At 46.5% G+C, this 18,172-nt stretch overlaps 1 protein-coding gene across 1 annotated transcript in view; it reads right to left on the bottom strand.

The window, feature by feature from the left end:
- Positions 1–9,386: 9,386 nt before the first annotated feature.
- The window catches only part of BRD8 (bromodomain containing 8), a 15,571-nt gene continuing 6,785 nt past the window's right edge, over positions 9,387–18,172 (bottom strand). The window contains exons 9-20 of the mRNA XM_010187087.1: positions 17,003–17,212; positions 16,303–16,583; positions 15,353–15,808; positions 14,903–14,996; positions 14,645–14,691; positions 14,077–14,291; positions 13,675–13,767; positions 13,403–13,471; positions 12,520–12,697; positions 11,756–11,860; positions 10,919–10,963; positions 9,387–9,795 (exon numbers count right to left, since the gene is read on the bottom strand). Coding sequence (XP_010185389.1) covers positions 9,736–9,795; positions 10,919–10,963; positions 11,756–11,860; positions 12,520–12,697; positions 13,403–13,471; positions 13,675–13,767; positions 14,077–14,291; positions 14,645–14,691; positions 14,903–14,996; positions 15,353–15,808; positions 16,303–16,583; positions 17,003–17,212 — 1,853 coding nt within the window. The 3' untranslated portion in view covers positions 9,387–9,735. The remainder of the gene's footprint in view (positions 9,796–10,918; positions 10,964–11,755; positions 11,861–12,519; positions 12,698–13,402; positions 13,472–13,674; positions 13,768–14,076; positions 14,292–14,644; positions 14,692–14,902; positions 14,997–15,352; positions 15,809–16,302; positions 16,584–17,002; positions 17,213–18,172) is intronic.

Genomic DNA, 18,172 nt, shown 5'->3' with positions numbered 1-18,172 from the left:
CCCGGCACGGCACCACCACCGCAGCCGTACAGGGGAGGCAGCGACAGCAGAGCCCTCCTGCAGCGCCCCGGAGTGCAGCTCCACAGGGCTGGGCACCAATTTATGCCAACTGGTCACAAAAATGGTTGTTCTCCCCTTTTTTTTGGTTCCAGGGAACCTTTTCTCACCACAGGGCAACCCTGCTGCTTGTCCTGGGGCAGAAAGGAGGTTTCCCTTCCAGTGCACCTGCAAGAAACCACTTTGTTCCTTATCCCATCAACCTGGCAGGCACCATTGGAGGATAACTAGGTCTGCTGAAGGCCACGGCTGCAGTGTGCACACATCCCAGCAGGCCTCCTGCACCAGGGAGCCAATACTGCTCCAAAAGAAACGGGCCTCAGACATGGCGTGTTACCTTCTCCCCCACCCCAGCTGGTCCCTTGAGCACAGGAGGGCTTCACCCAACGTCTGTAGCTGCTCCAGGACCTCTCGCTGCATCTCCATGGCCATGTGGTGCACGTGGTGGTTAAAGCTGTTGTACATCACCGCGTTCTGGAACATGAGCATGAGGTCACGCTGGAACTGCATCATGGACTGGATGTGTCCCTTCAACAGTCTTCTCTTTATGCTGGTTAAATCCATGGGTCTACAAAAGACAGACAGATGGAGAATTAAATTGCAACCCACAGCCAGGCATTCTTCAGGCTCTGCATGAACATGCTTGTTCTCATTTCAGCATGGACCTAAAAGCACAGCTATTTTCAATCAATTTTATTGCTCAGGACAAAGAGGGGGAGTGAGAAATGTTCTTCTTCTAAGTCAGACAAAAGTAAGTTTAGCCAGTGCAGCACTTGCTATCCAATCAACTTGGCAGGTCATTAGCAGTCACCTCTAAAATAAAATTGAAGTTGAGCCGAGAGAAGGCAAGCAGAGTGGTTCCAGTAATTAGTCTTCGTGAAGTCAGTCCAGGTCTTAGTGGAGAAAGAAAAGGTACTAAAATAGGTTATCTATTAAAACTCCTTAAAATCAAATGGTGTCACAAGCAAAAATAGCAGTGCTGAGAAGGGGAACATGATGGAGAATAAATATTACTTCCCTTATTTTGACAGAATGAGAAAATGAATGGCTGCAGAGACGACAACTGTGACCAGAATAGAAAATGATTCAGCTCTGAAAAATGCCCTTAATCTCTCTGAGAGATATTCTTATGACCCACTTTTCAACAGAGAGTAAAACATCTGGGGAGCAAGCAGTGGCTGAGAAGAGGGTACCAACAGAGGCACATGCTTCCAGCATGGAGAGAAGAGACTGCTGAGCTGCAGAAGCTGAATCCCCCGGGGCACATGGCTGCAGGGACTGTGCCTGGCAACAGCAAGCCGTGCAATGCCAGCAAAGGGCAGGCACAATTCCTATCAGCACCAGCGTCAGCGCAAGCTTCCAGTTTCTAATCACCCAGGAGGGAGTTTTAATAAAAGAAATCAGTGGGAGATGCTGGTGACAGCCAAACTCTGTGGAAAAGGAGGACAGAAACCTTCCCACTGGCCCTTTGGAAACCAGAGAAAACAGAAAAACAGAGAGAAATCAGCTAGGGAGTGCTTCCTCCACAAACTCACCTCTTCACCACATCCCTGTATCCAGGGGCTTGTTTCTCTGACACTGCCTTCAGGAACGGGCTGCTGCATCTACAGGGACAAGCACAAAGAACAACCTCTGTCTGCCTCCCCACCAAAGACACCACCACCACATGGACCAGTGCTTGCCTCTTCCTGCTTGCCATGAGAGCCACAGCTGATGAACCACAGTCAGTATTCAGTGGCTGGCACAACTCAGCATGGGAGAAAGCCAAGCCCCTCGCTGAAGCTGGCTGTGCCAGCTGTGTAGGAAGCAACACTTGGGCTCTGCCACATTAAGCAGAGGAAATAAATATGCAGTGTTCCCTCCAGCTTTGCAGCACACAGTTGTTCTTGCTGTGAGGACAGCCAGAAGCCAAGCCATGGAGAGACAAGCCATCTTGTGGTGGGTGTTGCTGAGGGGAGGACAAGGCCTGGTGGCACAGGAGCTGGAAGTCAGGGCAGAATGTACAGGAGCCACATCGATCCAACCCTTTGCCCCCCCGTACCTGTGACTGGCTATCATCCTCCAGATGGACAATAGAGTTCTTTTGAAGAGCAACTGTTGCAGGCGGTTATCCCAGCTCAGCTGCGCTCTGTGGAGGGAATACATTGCCAGATCATTGCACTCGAGACAAAGTAGGAGGTGGCAATTCTGCTAGGACCTGCCACACCCAGGTGGATGAAGCGCAGAGATCCTTTGCTGTAGCTACGCAAAACCTCTCAGGGTGAGAGGGTGGAAGCATTCTGCATCTGAATGCACAACTGCACATCCAGAGTGCAGGAAGGTGCCAGGCAAGAGGCAGAAAAAAGATCTGAGCTGAGCAGCTCTAAAGGGCAGGATCAAGCTGGACTATGGTTTTTGTTCAAAAGACAGCCCAGGTGATCACACATGTGGCACTGCCTCCCTGTGACTGACATGCCTGCACCTGCCTAAAGGAGGCTGGGAATGCATCTCTTAGGAGCTGGACTGGACACTGCCTGATAAAGCACCAAGCCCAGCTCACACAAGGCCTAGCTGCCTTGAGAAAACATGTATTTTCCATTTAATCTTATTTAATGTCTACTCTTCTTGCTTCAGCCCTGAATCAATGCCCAAAAATGCTGGCAGATCCACAGAGATAGCACAAGTTACCTCCTTCCCTCCTGTTCTCCTTGGCTATCTCACCTCCCTGGAGGTGACCTGTGCCATACACTTGTTCTTATGTGAGGCAAAGGAAACAACTCTGTTGTGCTGCATTTGCAAGAAAGCAGACCAGACTACTTACAGCTGCATGTTGGGAGGGCTTGCAGAGTCCAGGACGGCAGCTGCTGAGGTGCTGTCACTGTCATCTTGATCCTGGGCCTGATTACTCATCTCCTGTGGATGTGGCTCACCTAAAGCTTGTTCTCCAGGTGTCTCTTCAGTCTCGTCCTGAAGAGCAGAGAGGAAAAGGGAGATACTGCTAAAATGGCACCCTATCACCTGAATCCTTTATCTAGAAGCCAGCCTGCTGCACATCCCCTTACTGCACCCAGTCTCAGCTGGGAACTAGGTCACTCTCTGATGTTCTGGAGGATGATGTTTGACCTTATTCAGGCTTTCACTGTGCTGCCCAGTACTCCAGTAACAGTTGGGTCTGATCTCTTGGATCATACCCCTCTCTGGCTAACACAGACACTATGGAGCTGACTGATGCCCAGTGTTGTAGCCGTCTGCTTTTCTGGGAAGAGTCATGGATGTAGAAAGGGCAATCGGGAGCTGAGGTAAGGCTGTCTCAGGCTTGTTAAAGCTCAAGGCACAGATAACAGGATCCCCTAGAGTGCAACAAAGTTGTTTCCTCACAAACTCCCACATGAATGTGACAGAGAATAGACTCAGCCAGGAAGGAGGGTCGTGCTGTTGGTGTAGTGATTTGCCAAGAAAATGTAGAGAGTGACAGGTGTAGGGAGAGAGGCTCTCTGGAGTCCAGAAGTGATTATGAGCAAGGGCACCACAGAATTCCTCAACAGGAGATCTGAAGCATGAAGCAGACTCCTCAGGAAGAAAGTGGACACTGTGCTGTGTTTGACTTTGACCACTGGGAGAATGGCAAGGGAACTGTTGAGAATAACACCATCCTAGATGAACTGGTGAAACACAAGAACCCTGGAAGTTATTTCTGTCTACAGTGCCTAAGTTTGTGAGGGAGCACGTGTGAATGTGGAAAAATGGCACTGCTCTTCCACTGCTATGTTACCTGTCCCAGCAACACCTCACAGGCTGGTGGGAGCCCAGAGCCCCTCTGGACACAGGACTGAGACAAACCCAGGCTAGACAGCGCCTGCTTCCAAGACATGGCAGTCTCCAGGGGCAGATGGTTATTGCTATCACAGCCACATGGGGCTGAAACCAGCCAAGCCGTGTGCTGCATAACACAGCAATTAGAACAAGACAAGTATTCCAGGCTTGCCTTAAACCTGAGAGCAGACTGCCAGCTCTCATGAGTCACCTCTACACTGCCAAGGAGCAATTCCTCCAACTCACATCTGAGGGTTTGATCTATAACAAGCTTCCTGTTCATAAAGATCCATATCCATCCATAAAAAACATCCTTCCCCTCACATTTCTCTTGCATCCCCCTCCCTGCTGTCTCCTCCTCTGTGTCCCCATCTCCCCACTCGGAACATAGGACTAAGCCATCTCTTCTAGAGACAATTTCCTTCACTGTTTCTTATCTCTCATCTGGGACCAGAGGCTCTCTTAGGCCTACCTCTGCCCTACCTCTGTTCCTGGTAAGTGTTCTTTCTCGTCTTCTGCCAGGACACATAGTTGACTTTCCTCTGCTCCCGGGACTGCTGTCCCTGTGATCTCTTCCTGGCACTTCACATCTTCCCCATTATCCTGCTTGCCAGAGCCACAATAATCCCACTCAGTCTGTGATGACTCTGTGCTGCTAATGCAGAGAGGTTCCATCATCTGGGTTATCTGCAACACAGAGATTTATTGTTTCAAATTGTGAAGGCAAAAGGAAGAAGAAATAAGCAGCACAGATGCTATTTTTACTTTCACTCACGAACGCCTTTCCATTTTTAGGAATCCTTGCAAAATCTTGTGATGAAGCCCTGTGTTATTACAGTGTCAGTTCACTGACATCTCTGTGCTTCAGGGTGAGCTGTGTTTTGGCAAAGCAGCTGCCTGGTTGCAGTGCCAGCTTTAAATGGAAGGAAGGGCTATGCTTGGGACAAGGAGCAAGGGAACTCAGGGCATCTGCTCCTCCCCCAGACGGTTTCTGTGTGTAGGGATGGTGGAGACCCTGAAAACCCTAATGTTTCAGGAGGGCCTGAACTATGCCTCCCACTTTCCTGTCATCCAAACAGCCCACCTCTGTGAAGAACTGGAGAAGACTGTCATCTTCACGTGGTCTCTCTGCCTTCTGGTAGTCTTCACTATCATCTTTCCAGAGCGCCTCACTGAACTCTATCTCATGGTCTGCCTCTTGGCTGCTTTCCTCTAGCTCCCCCATGGCCACTTCTTCAGTATTCCTCCAGCTCCCCATGTCCAGATCCAAGCTTGAATGGCAGCTGAGGAGAGACTGGAAGTCACTGTTTTTCTCTGACTCGCTGGGAGACTCCGGCTCAGACTCCCACCACACCCAGGCATGGCCCATCTGCAAACAAACATAAAGAGAGATAGAGCAATTTCTTTGTACCCTGATCCAGAACTGCAAAGCTCAGCTCATTTCCTGACATACTGAGAGAGACAAAGCATGGGAAGGGCTCTGCGAGGGGAGCAGCCTACAGCTGAGCCCACGCTTCACAGCACATGGCAGGGCTGTAGCTTTATAACACAGAACAACTGAATTTCAGGTTTTTGCTGTGCTCTCCCCCTGCCCAGGGGTCAGTGGGTTACTGTGCTCAGGGGATGCTAAGCTGAATAGGAGCATGTGCCTTTGCTGTATGCTACATGTTTAAAGTGCCGAAGGCATCCAGCAGCAAGCTCAAACCAAGGCACGCTGGGGCTCCTGAGCATGTGAACAACTCGTGGCTCCAAGGACAACTCACTGAAATTCTGTTTGCTGCCCCTTGAGAACTTTTTATACTGGAAATAACTTATCACAAACCCTACAGCCACTTTATTTCAAAAGCAACAGATGTGATTTAGCTGGATGGTGATGTCTTGCGTACCTGAGCCAGAAGAATTACAACCACGCAGTCACAGACAGGGGACAGTTCTACACATTTTACAAAGTAAAAGTTTGCATTCTTCAAAGAAGGAAGAAACCATTCATTTCTTCTCTGTTCATCAGTCCATGCCTAAGTGCCTTCTACTGCACAAGCCCACTATGATTTCTCTAAGTCTGGGGAATTGCTTCCAGAGCTACAGTAACAACAGTAAAGGCTGTTAGAAAAATCTCTCTTACCACTGAACTCAGCTACCTGGATGCTGTACCTATGGAGAATTCTATGCATTAATTAGCAGTGTCTTTAGAGTTTTCAGTTAATTATGTACAGCCTATTTTTTCCAGAGTTTTGAACAACCACATTTCTCACTGATTTCCTTTTGCATTCTCAGGAGTGCTAGGACAGCTACAAATACAAGTTATGGTGTGTACCTGGGAGAAATAAGGAATCCACTGGGTCTGGGATGAGAAAACTTGTTTGCTTACTTTATGAACTTAGAAGCAGAGCTAGGATCCGAAAAGCTGTTCTTCTGAACCTCTCTCAAAGTTAACTTCAGTGGAAGCAGATAAAGTTTGATGAGGTAAGAGATAACATCACCTGCTCTCAGCTTCCAGCTAAAGGAGTTGGGCAAACTGATTTAATCTGAAGAGTAACCCCATGCCTAAAGCGCTTTCCTGCCCCATCAGCAGAGCTGGCTGCACATGCAGAACCAGCCACTGCAGCTCAGCTGAACAGAAAAGCCTTAGCCTAGGGTAATCCAATCACCTGCGATCATCCTTCTGTACTCTAGTGAGAGGGATAAGCATTGTAAAATCAGGAAGCCCAGGGAACTTGGGCATAAGCACTGATTAAAAAGATCTTTAGCCTTATGTTCAGTTTTACTACATCTTAGGTCTCAAGACGCCAGAGACTGGAACAGCACCATTAACGCAAGACAAGCGGGATGAGTGAAATAATTACAGACTGCTTAGTTCCATACCAATTCTGTACAAAAAATAGGGGACAAAAAATCCAGACTTCAACTTTTAATTAAGAACTGCCTGACAGTTCTTAATTATGTTGGCTACATTGATCACTGGCAAGGAATCATTATCATATTGGAAACTTTTAGTTCGCTTTGCAGAGATCAGACACTGCGAAACCCTCGCCAATATGGGAACAAGCTGTTAAGAAATAAAAAAGACGGCCTTTAAATGGAACTTACATGTCAAAACAAGAAAAATGATAAAAGCCTGAACTCTAATAAACGAAATCTAGAATCCACAAAAAGTAGGCAAAAAAAAAAGAAGGAAAAAAATGAAGAACAATTTGCTAAAGACATAAAAGCAAATAACAACAATCCTCATAAAAAACATCAGAAGCAGAGAGCTGCCAGATGATCAGTGGGGATGACGCATGATCAGTGCCAAATATCTCAGCAGAAAATAGGGCCAGTTGGAAAAACCAAATTAATCATCATTATCAGCAGTTGTCACAGAGGAGATCACAGGAAAGTCTCTCTTGGGATGGGTCTGAGACCGTTTCTAATTAAAATGCCAATGGGGAGATTTTAGGATTTTTTTTTTTAAATTTGAGGGATGGAGTAAACCTTAGAACCCATATGAATTCACTCTTGAGTGCTAAAGCGGCTTAAATATAACATGACCAAACCCATGCTGTGTAACCTGTCATTTAAATTAGCCACAGCACAAGAAAACCAGAAAGATGTGATTGTTGTATCTGTCTGTAAAAGGAGTGGATGTTGGGAGACGCAGCCTTAGCTCTCTACTGGACAGATTAAAACAAAGTATTAAGAAGAACAGAATTAGAGCATAAGATGATGAATTGGGAAAGAGGCAATGGGGTCTGCAGGGAAAATTGTATTTTAGATTTTCAGAGGTCTTTAACATCATTAAAATCTATTAAAATGTCATGGGACAAGAGAAAAGTCTCTTTGAGGGAAAAATACCTGGTTAAGAGAAGAAACCAAGGGTAGCAACAAACAGCACTGCTTTCCACAATGAAAGCACATTACTAGTGGGCACGATAAAGGTTCTCCCATGTGCTGCGACTTCCATCTTTCAACATGGACAAAGATGGAGCAGAGGTGTTACAGAGGAGATGGAGCCAGACTCTTCTCAGTGGCCAACAGTGCGAAAGGAAAGGAGGCAGTGATTATAATAAAACACACCAAAGGAAATTCAAACTGGATATAAGGTAAATGTTTACTCCATGAGGGTGGGTAAGCACTGAAACAAGTTGTTCAGAGGTGTAAGGGAACCTCCATCCTTGGAGATTTTCAAAATTTGACAAGACCTTTGAAGCTGGCCCTGCTTTGAGCAGCAGGTTGGACTAGATGAATGCTCAGAGGTCCTTTCCAGCTTAGAATCATACAATGGTTTGAGTTGGAAGGGACATTTAGGGGTCATCTAGTCCACCTCCCTGCAGTGAGCAGGAACATCTTCAACCAGATCAGATGGCTCAGAGCCCTGTTTCGAGGGATGGAGCATTGACCACCTCCCTGGGCAACCTGTTTCACTGTTCGTTACTCTCATCATAAGAAATTTCTTCCTTATATCTAGTCTGAATCTACACTCTTTTAGTTCAAAACCATTACTCCACATCCTATCGCAACAGGTCCTACTAAAACGTTTGTCCCCAACTTAAATTCCATAAAATACCAGAAAGCCAAAGAACCCTGTAACTTTTTGTGCTATGAAATTAACAACCTGTAATCTCTGGAAACTGAAGAGCTAACAATTCAAATCAGAAATTTGTTACCAGTTTCAGCAGTGAACGACAATTAATCAGTAAGCAAACCAAAGGATTCTGCATTTCCAGCATGACTGGAGTGACTCCTGGTGAAAATACACCTCAGCCGTAGGTGTACACAGCAGGTACAACCAACTTCAATGCAAAACTTGTGAAAATGAAGGTAACAATCCCTCTGGTCTTAATCAGAGTCACTCAGTTTCTTGAAACTCATGTCAGAAAGCTGCACACTTTACATGCTGGACAAAGTATAGACCACTCTCAGCTGCTGTAAGCATCAGAAGGATGCTTTATTGGGTTTTTTTCTCCCCTGAAAGGTCATGGGAGCAGAAAATATGTTAAATTTCATCTCACAGGTCATAGGAGCAGAAAATAAGAAGGTGACTTGAAAACTGTCACAGAGAACTTAAACCTCAGTTAAATATCCACGTCGCTGAGGAAAAGAACTATAATTTCCAGTAGAGAGAAACACTTGACAAGCTCAGATGTGAAACCAGGTACTAGCATGCCTACAGATACTGGAATCACAGATTTTCACTCTAACGCTTTACAACTCTGTGGGGAAAGAATGTAAAGTACATTTCAAAACATCGGTCTCTTAAGGAACGCTCAACAAGACTGAAGTATTTAACTGCTCATGGTCAGATCTGTTTCATTGCAGCAGTGCCATATTCTCACATACTCAAAGGGGAAATCTTCCCCTCCATCCAAGCACTATGCAACATTCCTGTGATTATCAGATTGTCTTTAATGTCAAAGCTCTGCTGTGGTTGGGTGCTATACGGATACCTGGAAGAGAGGTGTATTTGCAGATATTCAAGACAGGTAATGGACAAAAACAGGGCTCCTCACTGCAGAGAGCTGTGAAGCCCAATACACTGCACACTTTACACTGGATTTGTTCCCAGACTTTAATATACATACACATTTACACATCACTAGTAAAAATCTGTACACTTCACATTACAGTACATACGAGCCACCAGTTGCTAGCTAACACCAGAACACTGATGAAGCCCAAGACGACTGCCCTAAAACAGGCAGGGGGGGCTAGTCTTCCCCTCCAGGGAAGTTTCTTTGGGTTACATATTCCGACGAGACACTGCTTTCCAGAGGGGCAAGCGAAGAAGGTGGACCAGGTCCCAGAAAGCGACCTGCAGCGTTAATTCCTCCTCCAACAGCGGTTAACTGCATCTTGCTTACACTCCAGCTCTGGATGTCAGGTGCTGGGATTCTGTGTGTGCCTGCAGCATCATTTCTTCATCTTCATGTCTGCCTCGATGGCACAGCGACGCCCTCTGGTGCCCCCATCCTGGTCACAAGGCAAGCAAAAAAGAGAGTTACGCAACCCAAAACACAAAACACTTCCTCCAGCACTCAGGGAGGTAAGGAATTGCATTTGGCAACAACTTTTCATGCCTTCTAAACAGGAGGGAGGGAGGCTGTCCTAAGAAGGCCTGGGGAGGCCTGCCTGAAGACCTACCTAAAATTCACAGGTGCTGGGATTGGCAGCATCTCTGCATGCTGCTGGCAGCCAGGGCAGAGAGAGCAGCAACAAGGCTTTTCCCCAGACAGATGCTTTTGGAGCCTGTGCAGTACAGGCTTTCATCTAAGTGGCAGATTCTAGCTTGGCTCTTAAGATGGGAAGAGGAAACTGCTGACTAACCTACCTTATCAGCTGCTGATCCCTACGGGAAGTGCTCCTCCAGTTGATTGACCCTGGCACTAGCTCCCTAGTTTCTCCGCACAGCTCCTTTCCATGACCAGAAGGCGAGCTGAGAGCTTCCTTTGATCCGCTGCCCTCTCCCTCTGGCTGACATGCTGACTCTCCTGAAGTACTCCTCTGTCTTTAGATATATGAGAGAAAAAAAACAACTCTCCATCTTCTCTCTTCCCCGCAACTCAGAGAATTGGGGTTTCCCGGAGGGACTGTTTTTCCAACCACTTCCAGATCACCACAGGCACAGAGCAAGGTATTTCTGCAGAGTATCTTATTTCCTTTCTGGACCATGAATGATAAAGGAGTACACAGCTGACTCCTCACTCTCCCAAGACCTTTGGTACTGTCTTGAATGTGTGGAAGGGGAGGCTGTATAAACACGAGAGAACTAGTAGTAAGAACTACAGTACTGCACCACTTGGTCTGTCTGCCCACTTAAATGGGAAGAGAGCAGGAGAGAAGTTGTGGAAAAAAGCAAAGGCAGATGACAAAACGAGAGTGCTTGGAACCAGAAGAAAAGACTAAAGCCCCTCCCAGGCACCCACGCTGACAGTAAGGGACTGAGATGTTTCTTCTCTAATGATCATGGTTGTACAGGCTTAAGTTAAACACACTGCTGCAATGCTAAGGATGCTGTGATAGCGATCACCCAGAAAAGGAGCAGAGCACACTGCCAGCAGTACCTCAGTACCTGCTGGAGCCTTTCAATACTTACAAAGAGAGAGAGAAGGAAGGCAGGAGAGCCCATTGGGACACTGTCCTGTTAAAAGGCCAAACAGAAGGACTTATCAGATAAGGAAATGCACACACCACACAGAAGCACTGAGCCCACACATGAGCATAGAGAAACATGTGCCCCACTCCCCTTCCCACATGGCATCAGTATCATATAGCAAGAACATAAAAACAGACAAAAGAGGGATACTGCAAGAGTCAGAGTGCTAGGAAAGGGATATTCTCCCCTCAGCCACAGCAAGGCCTGATCTACCAAACAATTTCTGCACTGTGCAGTTGCCACTAGAACTAAGCAGGCAGTCTTTGCTGTCGCAATGCTATAAGCACCAGCTGAGATCACTTAATCAAGTTTGGATGTGTCTTTACAGAAGAAAAAAACCCCCAAAACCTATATTGCTATTAGTTCAGACCAGCATGGAAGTCAGAGGTTCTCTGGTGTGTTTTACACAGCAAATCAGACTGGAGCGATTTCCTGGTTCTAAAAATCTGACTAGGAAGTGAAGGACCCCCCTTCCCCTCCCTGCCATATCACACCTTTTCCAATACTCTGTTCATTTCCCAACAGTTTAAAAACAGAAAACAGAATTATTTGGATCACAGAAAAAAACCTGATGAGACCTGCCTCTGGGATGATGTACAGCTCCAGGGCTAAAAATCTAATCACTGGACACGTCAAAAATTTGTTCACATGAAGATGCTGCAGCCATTGCAATCTTAAAAAAAATTTCTGCCTATCTTTGATATGGGAACTTCATGCAGTATCTTGGGGTTCTTCAAAAGATACCAAATGCCCTTCCACAGGGCACAGCATTCTCACCTTCTCTGATGCATCTTGCTTGCGAGTGGAGTCTCGCCCACGCAGGCTCTTTGCACTGATCCCTGACTCTGATGTTTGCATGATCAGTTGCGTGGCCAGAAATTGCTGCAAGAAAACCACGCTCTGTTAAGGTTCTCAGGCAAAACAAGCTCAGTTAGTGCATGACAGTTGACTATCACAAACCACAGGCTGGGAATGATTGGGTCAGAGGCAGTTTCAGTTCCTTGTCTGCTGCTCAGTATAAGTTCTCCTATTTACCTCAAAAGCCACAAGTCCTGAGGAAGTACAAAACCCCAGTTCCAACTCTGTTAGCCCTGCCAGTTGGGACATTCTACTTCACAAGAAATTTTAAATGGTATACATTCACCGGACACAGTTTCATCTACACTTTATACCAGCATAGACCAGCACAGCCACCAAAAGCAGCAATCGCGTCCTCTGTCATTCACCATTCTTGTTGTTTGTTTCTGTTCCTGAACCACACCCTGACTCTTGCTGGCCTAAGCATTTCCCTGAAGGAAATTAGATCTGAAACTGGTCTCGGCTGAACATAAAAAACATTTTGCTGCGTTGGTTTTAACTTACCCACAATCTAGTTTGCCGCAAACACCAGAGCTAGCACAAGGGAGATGCAGGGAAAGATGGGACTGCTTCATTCAAAGACACTCTGAGTGAAACTGTGGTCTTACATGCAGAAGCCTTTCCCATACCTATGGACCAAGGCAGATGCTCTGTCCTGCACTGGCCTCAGCTCAGCACTTTACCTGGATCTGCTCCAGGACATCTCGCTGCATCTCCACAGCCATGTGGTACACATCGTGGTCAGAGCTGTTGTACATCACTGCATTCTGAAACATCAGCATAATATCACGCTGGAACTCTGCTGTGGTTCGTATCAGCCCATTCTCAATGTTCTTTTTGATGGTAGATAAATCCATTGGCCTATGAAATAAATGCAGTCAAAAAACCAACAGAATTATTTAAATCTTTCCTCTCTCTTTTGTGAACAGCCCTGGGTCTGTAACATATCGACTTACACCATCTCTTTAATTTAGCCAAATAGATTCTCCTCCACACAGGCTGCGTTCTTGAGCACCAAGGCCTCAGGTCAGAAGACGCAAGCTGCCCAGCAGTTACCATGAATGGTTACAAGGGTGCAACAGATGTTTCAGGACAAGTATTTGCCTTTTCCAGGCATCACTGAAGGAGACGCTAAGGAGCTAGAGTTGCGTCCACTGAACCATTTAGGAGATTTTGGGGCCTAGCAGGGGATTCTGGTAACTTCCAGAAGAGTCCACTATCTGGGACAGTAAAAAATGCTGATTAAAGAAGATACGTCTTTGGAATTTCAAAGATTAAATCCTATCCTTGGATAGAAACTGGGAGAAGCAAATCAGTCACATACCACTGTACTGATAAAAAATGTTCTGTCATTGTACTTCATTCAAAGACAGGGCTGTGTAAAGACATCTATCTGTTACTGAAGATGATCTTTTTCTTGGGGAAACCTGTTTCTGACTGAATCATGCCAGAAAAACATCATTTTTTTCAAGTCTTGCAGTCTGAAAACTATAGTTCCTGCCAGAAATCCCTACACAAATATGCAGACACACAGAGTTCCAATGACAGAAGACTGATGAGACTCACCTCTGCACAATACTGTGGTAGCCTGGTGCTATATCATCAGTTACAGGCTGGAGGAAGACATTGGCGTACCTGCAAAGAGAAGGAGTCCAATTAGTGTCCCATCCTTGCTGGAAAATATTTGTTTCACGCTCTCGTGTTTATTTGTCTGCTACCAGTAACAGTATGATTCATCATCTCCCGATACCAAGGCAGATAAGCCTCCGAGATGGGAGAGTGGAGACTTGTCTGGGATTAGTCACTTCTTTCTGCTAGTCTCAAGACATCAAGCTCACCTGTGATTAGCTGCTGCTCTCCAAACTAGCATGATGGCTTTCTTCCAGATCTTCTGGGCCTGTATTGCTTCCTGGTCCTCACTGCACACTGAGCTGGGAAGAAAAGAACAGGACTTCCTTCAGGAGTCTGCATACTGCCTCGGAGCAGAAACTTCATGGTTTATTTCGCCTTTGACGTACCTACTCTAATGCACGACAAAGACAGAAAGAAAAAAAATGGGATCTGGTACTACGGCGCTGTCTGCACACTTGCATTTGTAAGCAAGGAGAACCAGACAAACCACCAAAAAATTCCCCCTTCGGATCCACTCAGTTGCAAAACAGAAATGAGAATCCTACGCTCCCTCCACAAAATAGCCTGGGATGTGCACCTGAGTGCCTGAGAGCTTCACTGATACTCACAACTGTGAGGAGGCTGGGCTGCTGGGGATGGAGTCGGCTAGCGTGTGAGACTGTAAAGGTGCGTTATGGACACTGAAGCCATCATCGCTCTCGCTCACAGGGGGTTCATTATCCATCTCTGATAGATATCCCTCACCCTGATCCTCTTCTTTGGGTTCCTCCAAACTGGCAGCCTCACTGGCACCATCCTCATCATCCTCTTCACCCTGCCCATCCTGAAACACAGAGAATTCATGAGTTTGCACAGCTGGCTGCAGCAGCAACTCAGAGCCTCCAAAGCAACCATGGTTCAGCAAGCAAAGTGATTTGTTCTGCTACAGCTGCTGACAACTGTATAGGCACTTTTGCAACATCCTAGTCACTCTGTCCTGCCCTACCTCCCCCCACAAACACAGAAACAACTTTATAGCACCTGAAGCAATCTCCCCTTTAGCTCCAACTGCAGACTGCCCTTCTCAGTGCAGAAAGCTGAAAGCAAGCTTTGCTTTTCAGCAAATGGGAGCCAGGAAGCAGCAGCAGTGAGATGTTACTGATAAATCCAAGATGACTACACCCAATCCAGAATTACCTTCATCTGACTCCTAAACAGGGCTTGGGCCTCCTCCTTTATTGACTCTGTGAAAGAAAGCAAAGCAGAAAGGTTGACTTTCCAAAGCAGTCTTTCCTACAAAGCCTCCTGCATCAATGCCTACTGTCCTGCAGTAATAACCACTGTTCCTACACATACCTTTTCTCCCTCCTCCCCAAAAAAACCTGAACCAGATCACTGACAACTATCCAGCTAATAATGTTGTATGCAAAAGATTTCCTAGCTGAATTAAGTTACCTGACAGCTCAAATTTGTGCTGAACATCAGCCTGTGAGGAGTCTTCACTCACATTTGGGACTTGTGGAGGGGATGAATCATCATCAGGTGGGGTCTGGAGGGAAGAGAAATGCACAAATCTAGATGTTTGTGTCAGCTTACTTCAGTGAAGGTGTGGGCACATCTCACTCACCCTAGCCTAACTCAAGGCAATGAAGTTCACTGAGCACCTTCCCAACAGCAATTCTGCACATGGGCGGGGGGCATACATAAAGGTACTGCCTAAAGCAGAGAGCTTCTCTGCAGATCGAACAGATCAGCAGCACGACTCCCAAGAAAACAGTCAGTCACACTCATTGAAGGGTCACCTTCAACCCAGCAGTCATCCTTCCTCTAAACTTCTCTCCTACCTGCCACAACTGCTCCTTTCTTTACCCACACAAGTTCCAGACAGCCTCTCTGCTCACATACCTCTGTCTTCACCGTATTGTGCACTGCATCTTCTCCCTTGGCTGATTCTATCTCAATTTCAGAAGTCTCTCCTGCTGCTACAGCCGCTCTTTGATCGTCTTCTATCTCTTGACTTCTAAGCTCTGGTGTTTCTGTCACTCTTGCAGTTGCTGGTATGGTTTCTTCAGGTCCCAGCTGGTTCTGCTCCTGCTCTACAGGTTCTGTCTTTATTTCTGAACCCAGCTCGCCAATACCCATTAGGTCTCGAATTCCCTTTGCCTCTGGCTCCTCGCACTCCAGTCTCTCCTGCTTCACAGTCACAGACACTTGGGGTATCTGGGCCTGTTTCTCGTGCTCCTGATGAATTGAGTGTTCCCATGGGCCAGGCAGGGTCTGAGGGTCATCAGTATCTTCACAGAAAGAAGACAGAGCAGCTTCAACAACTGCTGCATCCAGGACTTCAGGGTGGTCGTCTACCTTTATTGCCAAAACAAACACACAGCAGTGTACGCCAAGGTCAGAAAGAGGGACTGAAAAAAAGTTCATGTTACTTGGTAACGAGACAATTGTGGAAAACCCAGAGTACTGGGTCTACAAAGTTCCCTTTTGCAGCCAGACTCGTATCACTCCCTGTGGAGTCTCCCGTGGAAATTCAGTTTCAGAAATACAGCACTCCTGGACAGTATGCTGCAAGCAGTGCTCATCTGTGACCCAAACCCAACCTAACATGAGGAAGTGAGAGATTTCTTTCTGCAACTGAAGAGAAGCACCAGGCTAAACGTGGCAGACTAGCAGAAGCGGTGTCATAGGGTCATTTCCTACTGTTCTGGACAGCGATGGTGGGAATGTGCATTTTGGAATACTTATTTCTTGCTTGTTTAAACCAACTAAATTGGTGAACAGCAATCCCTTGATATTAACCTAACTGTATGTGGAGTAAGAGGCACTGGCACTCTGCTTTGCCTGTTTACCTTGTCCTCAATGATGGCTATAATATTCCCAACAGTATCGAAGTCCAGCTCTTCCCCTGTATAGGACACTGCAATATCCATCTTCTCAGCCAAATCCAGGTCTTCTTTCCCATCCATGCAGTGATCTTTGGAAGACCCTGCAGTGCCGCCAGCCCCAGAACCCAAGCACTCCTTCTTGATGGAATCAATGATCATGGATATTTCACTGCTGTCCATGGACACTGTTACGGTATGGGAATCAGACACTGCCTCCATGGAAACACAGGCTTCTGGCTGGCTCACTGCGCAAGGATGAGAGTGACAATCAGAGACCAAACAGGAGAAATCAAGCCCACATAAACAAATACTGCAGTGGATAAGACCAAGCACCAGCCTTAAGTATCCCAGGTCCACCCAAAACAGCATGACTTAGAAAAATAAAAGATAAATATGGGTGACATGTCTGCTTTCCTACAGTAAAGTGAGATTTCAGCCCTTGAACCCCAATCCAGCAATGCATCATTAGCAGCCCCACCCCCACCCAGCAAATCTTGTTTAAAACCATATATTTACTCCAGGACCCAGCCATAACTGTCCTTTCAGTAAGGATGTTGAGTCTGAAGTGATAAAAGGCCAGGTGAGAGACTGCTGGACACTTATCCCATGGAATTTCTGTTTTCCAGCAGTGTATGACCTAAGAGTGCGTAGTTCAGGAACGCACCTGTGGCTACGCTTTCTGGAGTCGCAGCTGGTGGCACAACGGATGGTGCTGAGAGCGTGGGCATCATGACAATGGTAGCCTGGGACACAGGCTCTACTGGGGGTGGCAGGAGCTTAGCTGGAGGTTCGCTGGCAACAGCGGAGAAGGAAGCAAGAGGTGAGGTGAACTGTGCAGGACCAGCTTCTAAAAGCCGGGAAAGCGTAGGAGCACCTAACAGAGAGCAGAAGGGAAAAGCACATGAGCAAGAAGCAGCCACCACTGAAGTCCACAAAACCACCACTGGGCTCTTCACTCTCTGGTGGCTTCTTCTGGGAAAAGACACTGAGAGGTACCCATAAACACTCCGAAAAGCTATACAGAGAACCTGCACCAAAAATGCACGACTCCTTTGTGTGTGCAGTCCGAGACAGAATCATGCAGGTTATGGGACATTTGTTCACTGTAGGGGCTGGACAGGCTAAGCCACACATGCAGAGAGATGCCCTTCCACAGGCTCTTCCCAATACAATTACGAGAAATCTGAAAAAAACAGTGCTGAGAGAGCCACATAAGGTAAGACAAGACAAACAGTCATCAGAGGAGCTGGAAGGGAGCAGAGGGGATCTCTTTGCAGGTCTTTCCTGGACAATTCCTCTTGTATCAAAGATTGCCACTCATCTTAGCTGTTACTTCCAGTATGAATTTATCAAACTGTTTGGACCAAATTAACAAGTTTTAAAGAACAGATGTGGATAAGGACAGTGAGATTATCATTATTATGGAATGATATATGAATTAATAGCATAAATTCCCTGCTGCAGACAATGTGACTAAACCACTGGTTAGCATGAGCTGAGAAGAAACTTCACCTTAGGCAGGTTGTTCTGACAAGGCCCAATGCACTGTCCCTCTCAAGCCCCTTTACTGAGCTTGCTCTGGAGCTCACAGTCCACTGTGGTCTAATTCTCAACAAACCTCTAAGCTACAGCAGAGGTAAGACATACGAGTTCTCCAGCTTCACAGGGAGCTGCAGTCTGACACACAGGGAATGAGATACCAGACCAGTTTTTTCCCCAACTCCCTGTCAACTAACCTTTTCTTTCTACACTGAAATGCATAGTATTAGCCAGTGTCAAAACCAGAAAACTAGACTGCATGGACCAGGACTGAATCACGTCTAAGTGTGTCAAT

This window comes from Mesitornis unicolor, unplaced genomic scaffold, assembly GCF_000695765.1.
Source record: "Mesitornis unicolor isolate BGI_N332 unplaced genomic scaffold, ASM69576v1 scaffold39706, whole genome shotgun sequence".
In the NCBI taxonomy this organism is placed as follows: domain Eukaryota; kingdom Metazoa; phylum Chordata; class Aves; order Mesitornithiformes; family Mesitornithidae; genus Mesitornis; species Mesitornis unicolor.
The sequence above is the reverse complement of the archived record's forward strand: the minus strand, read 5'-3'. Positions and strand labels throughout refer to the sequence as shown.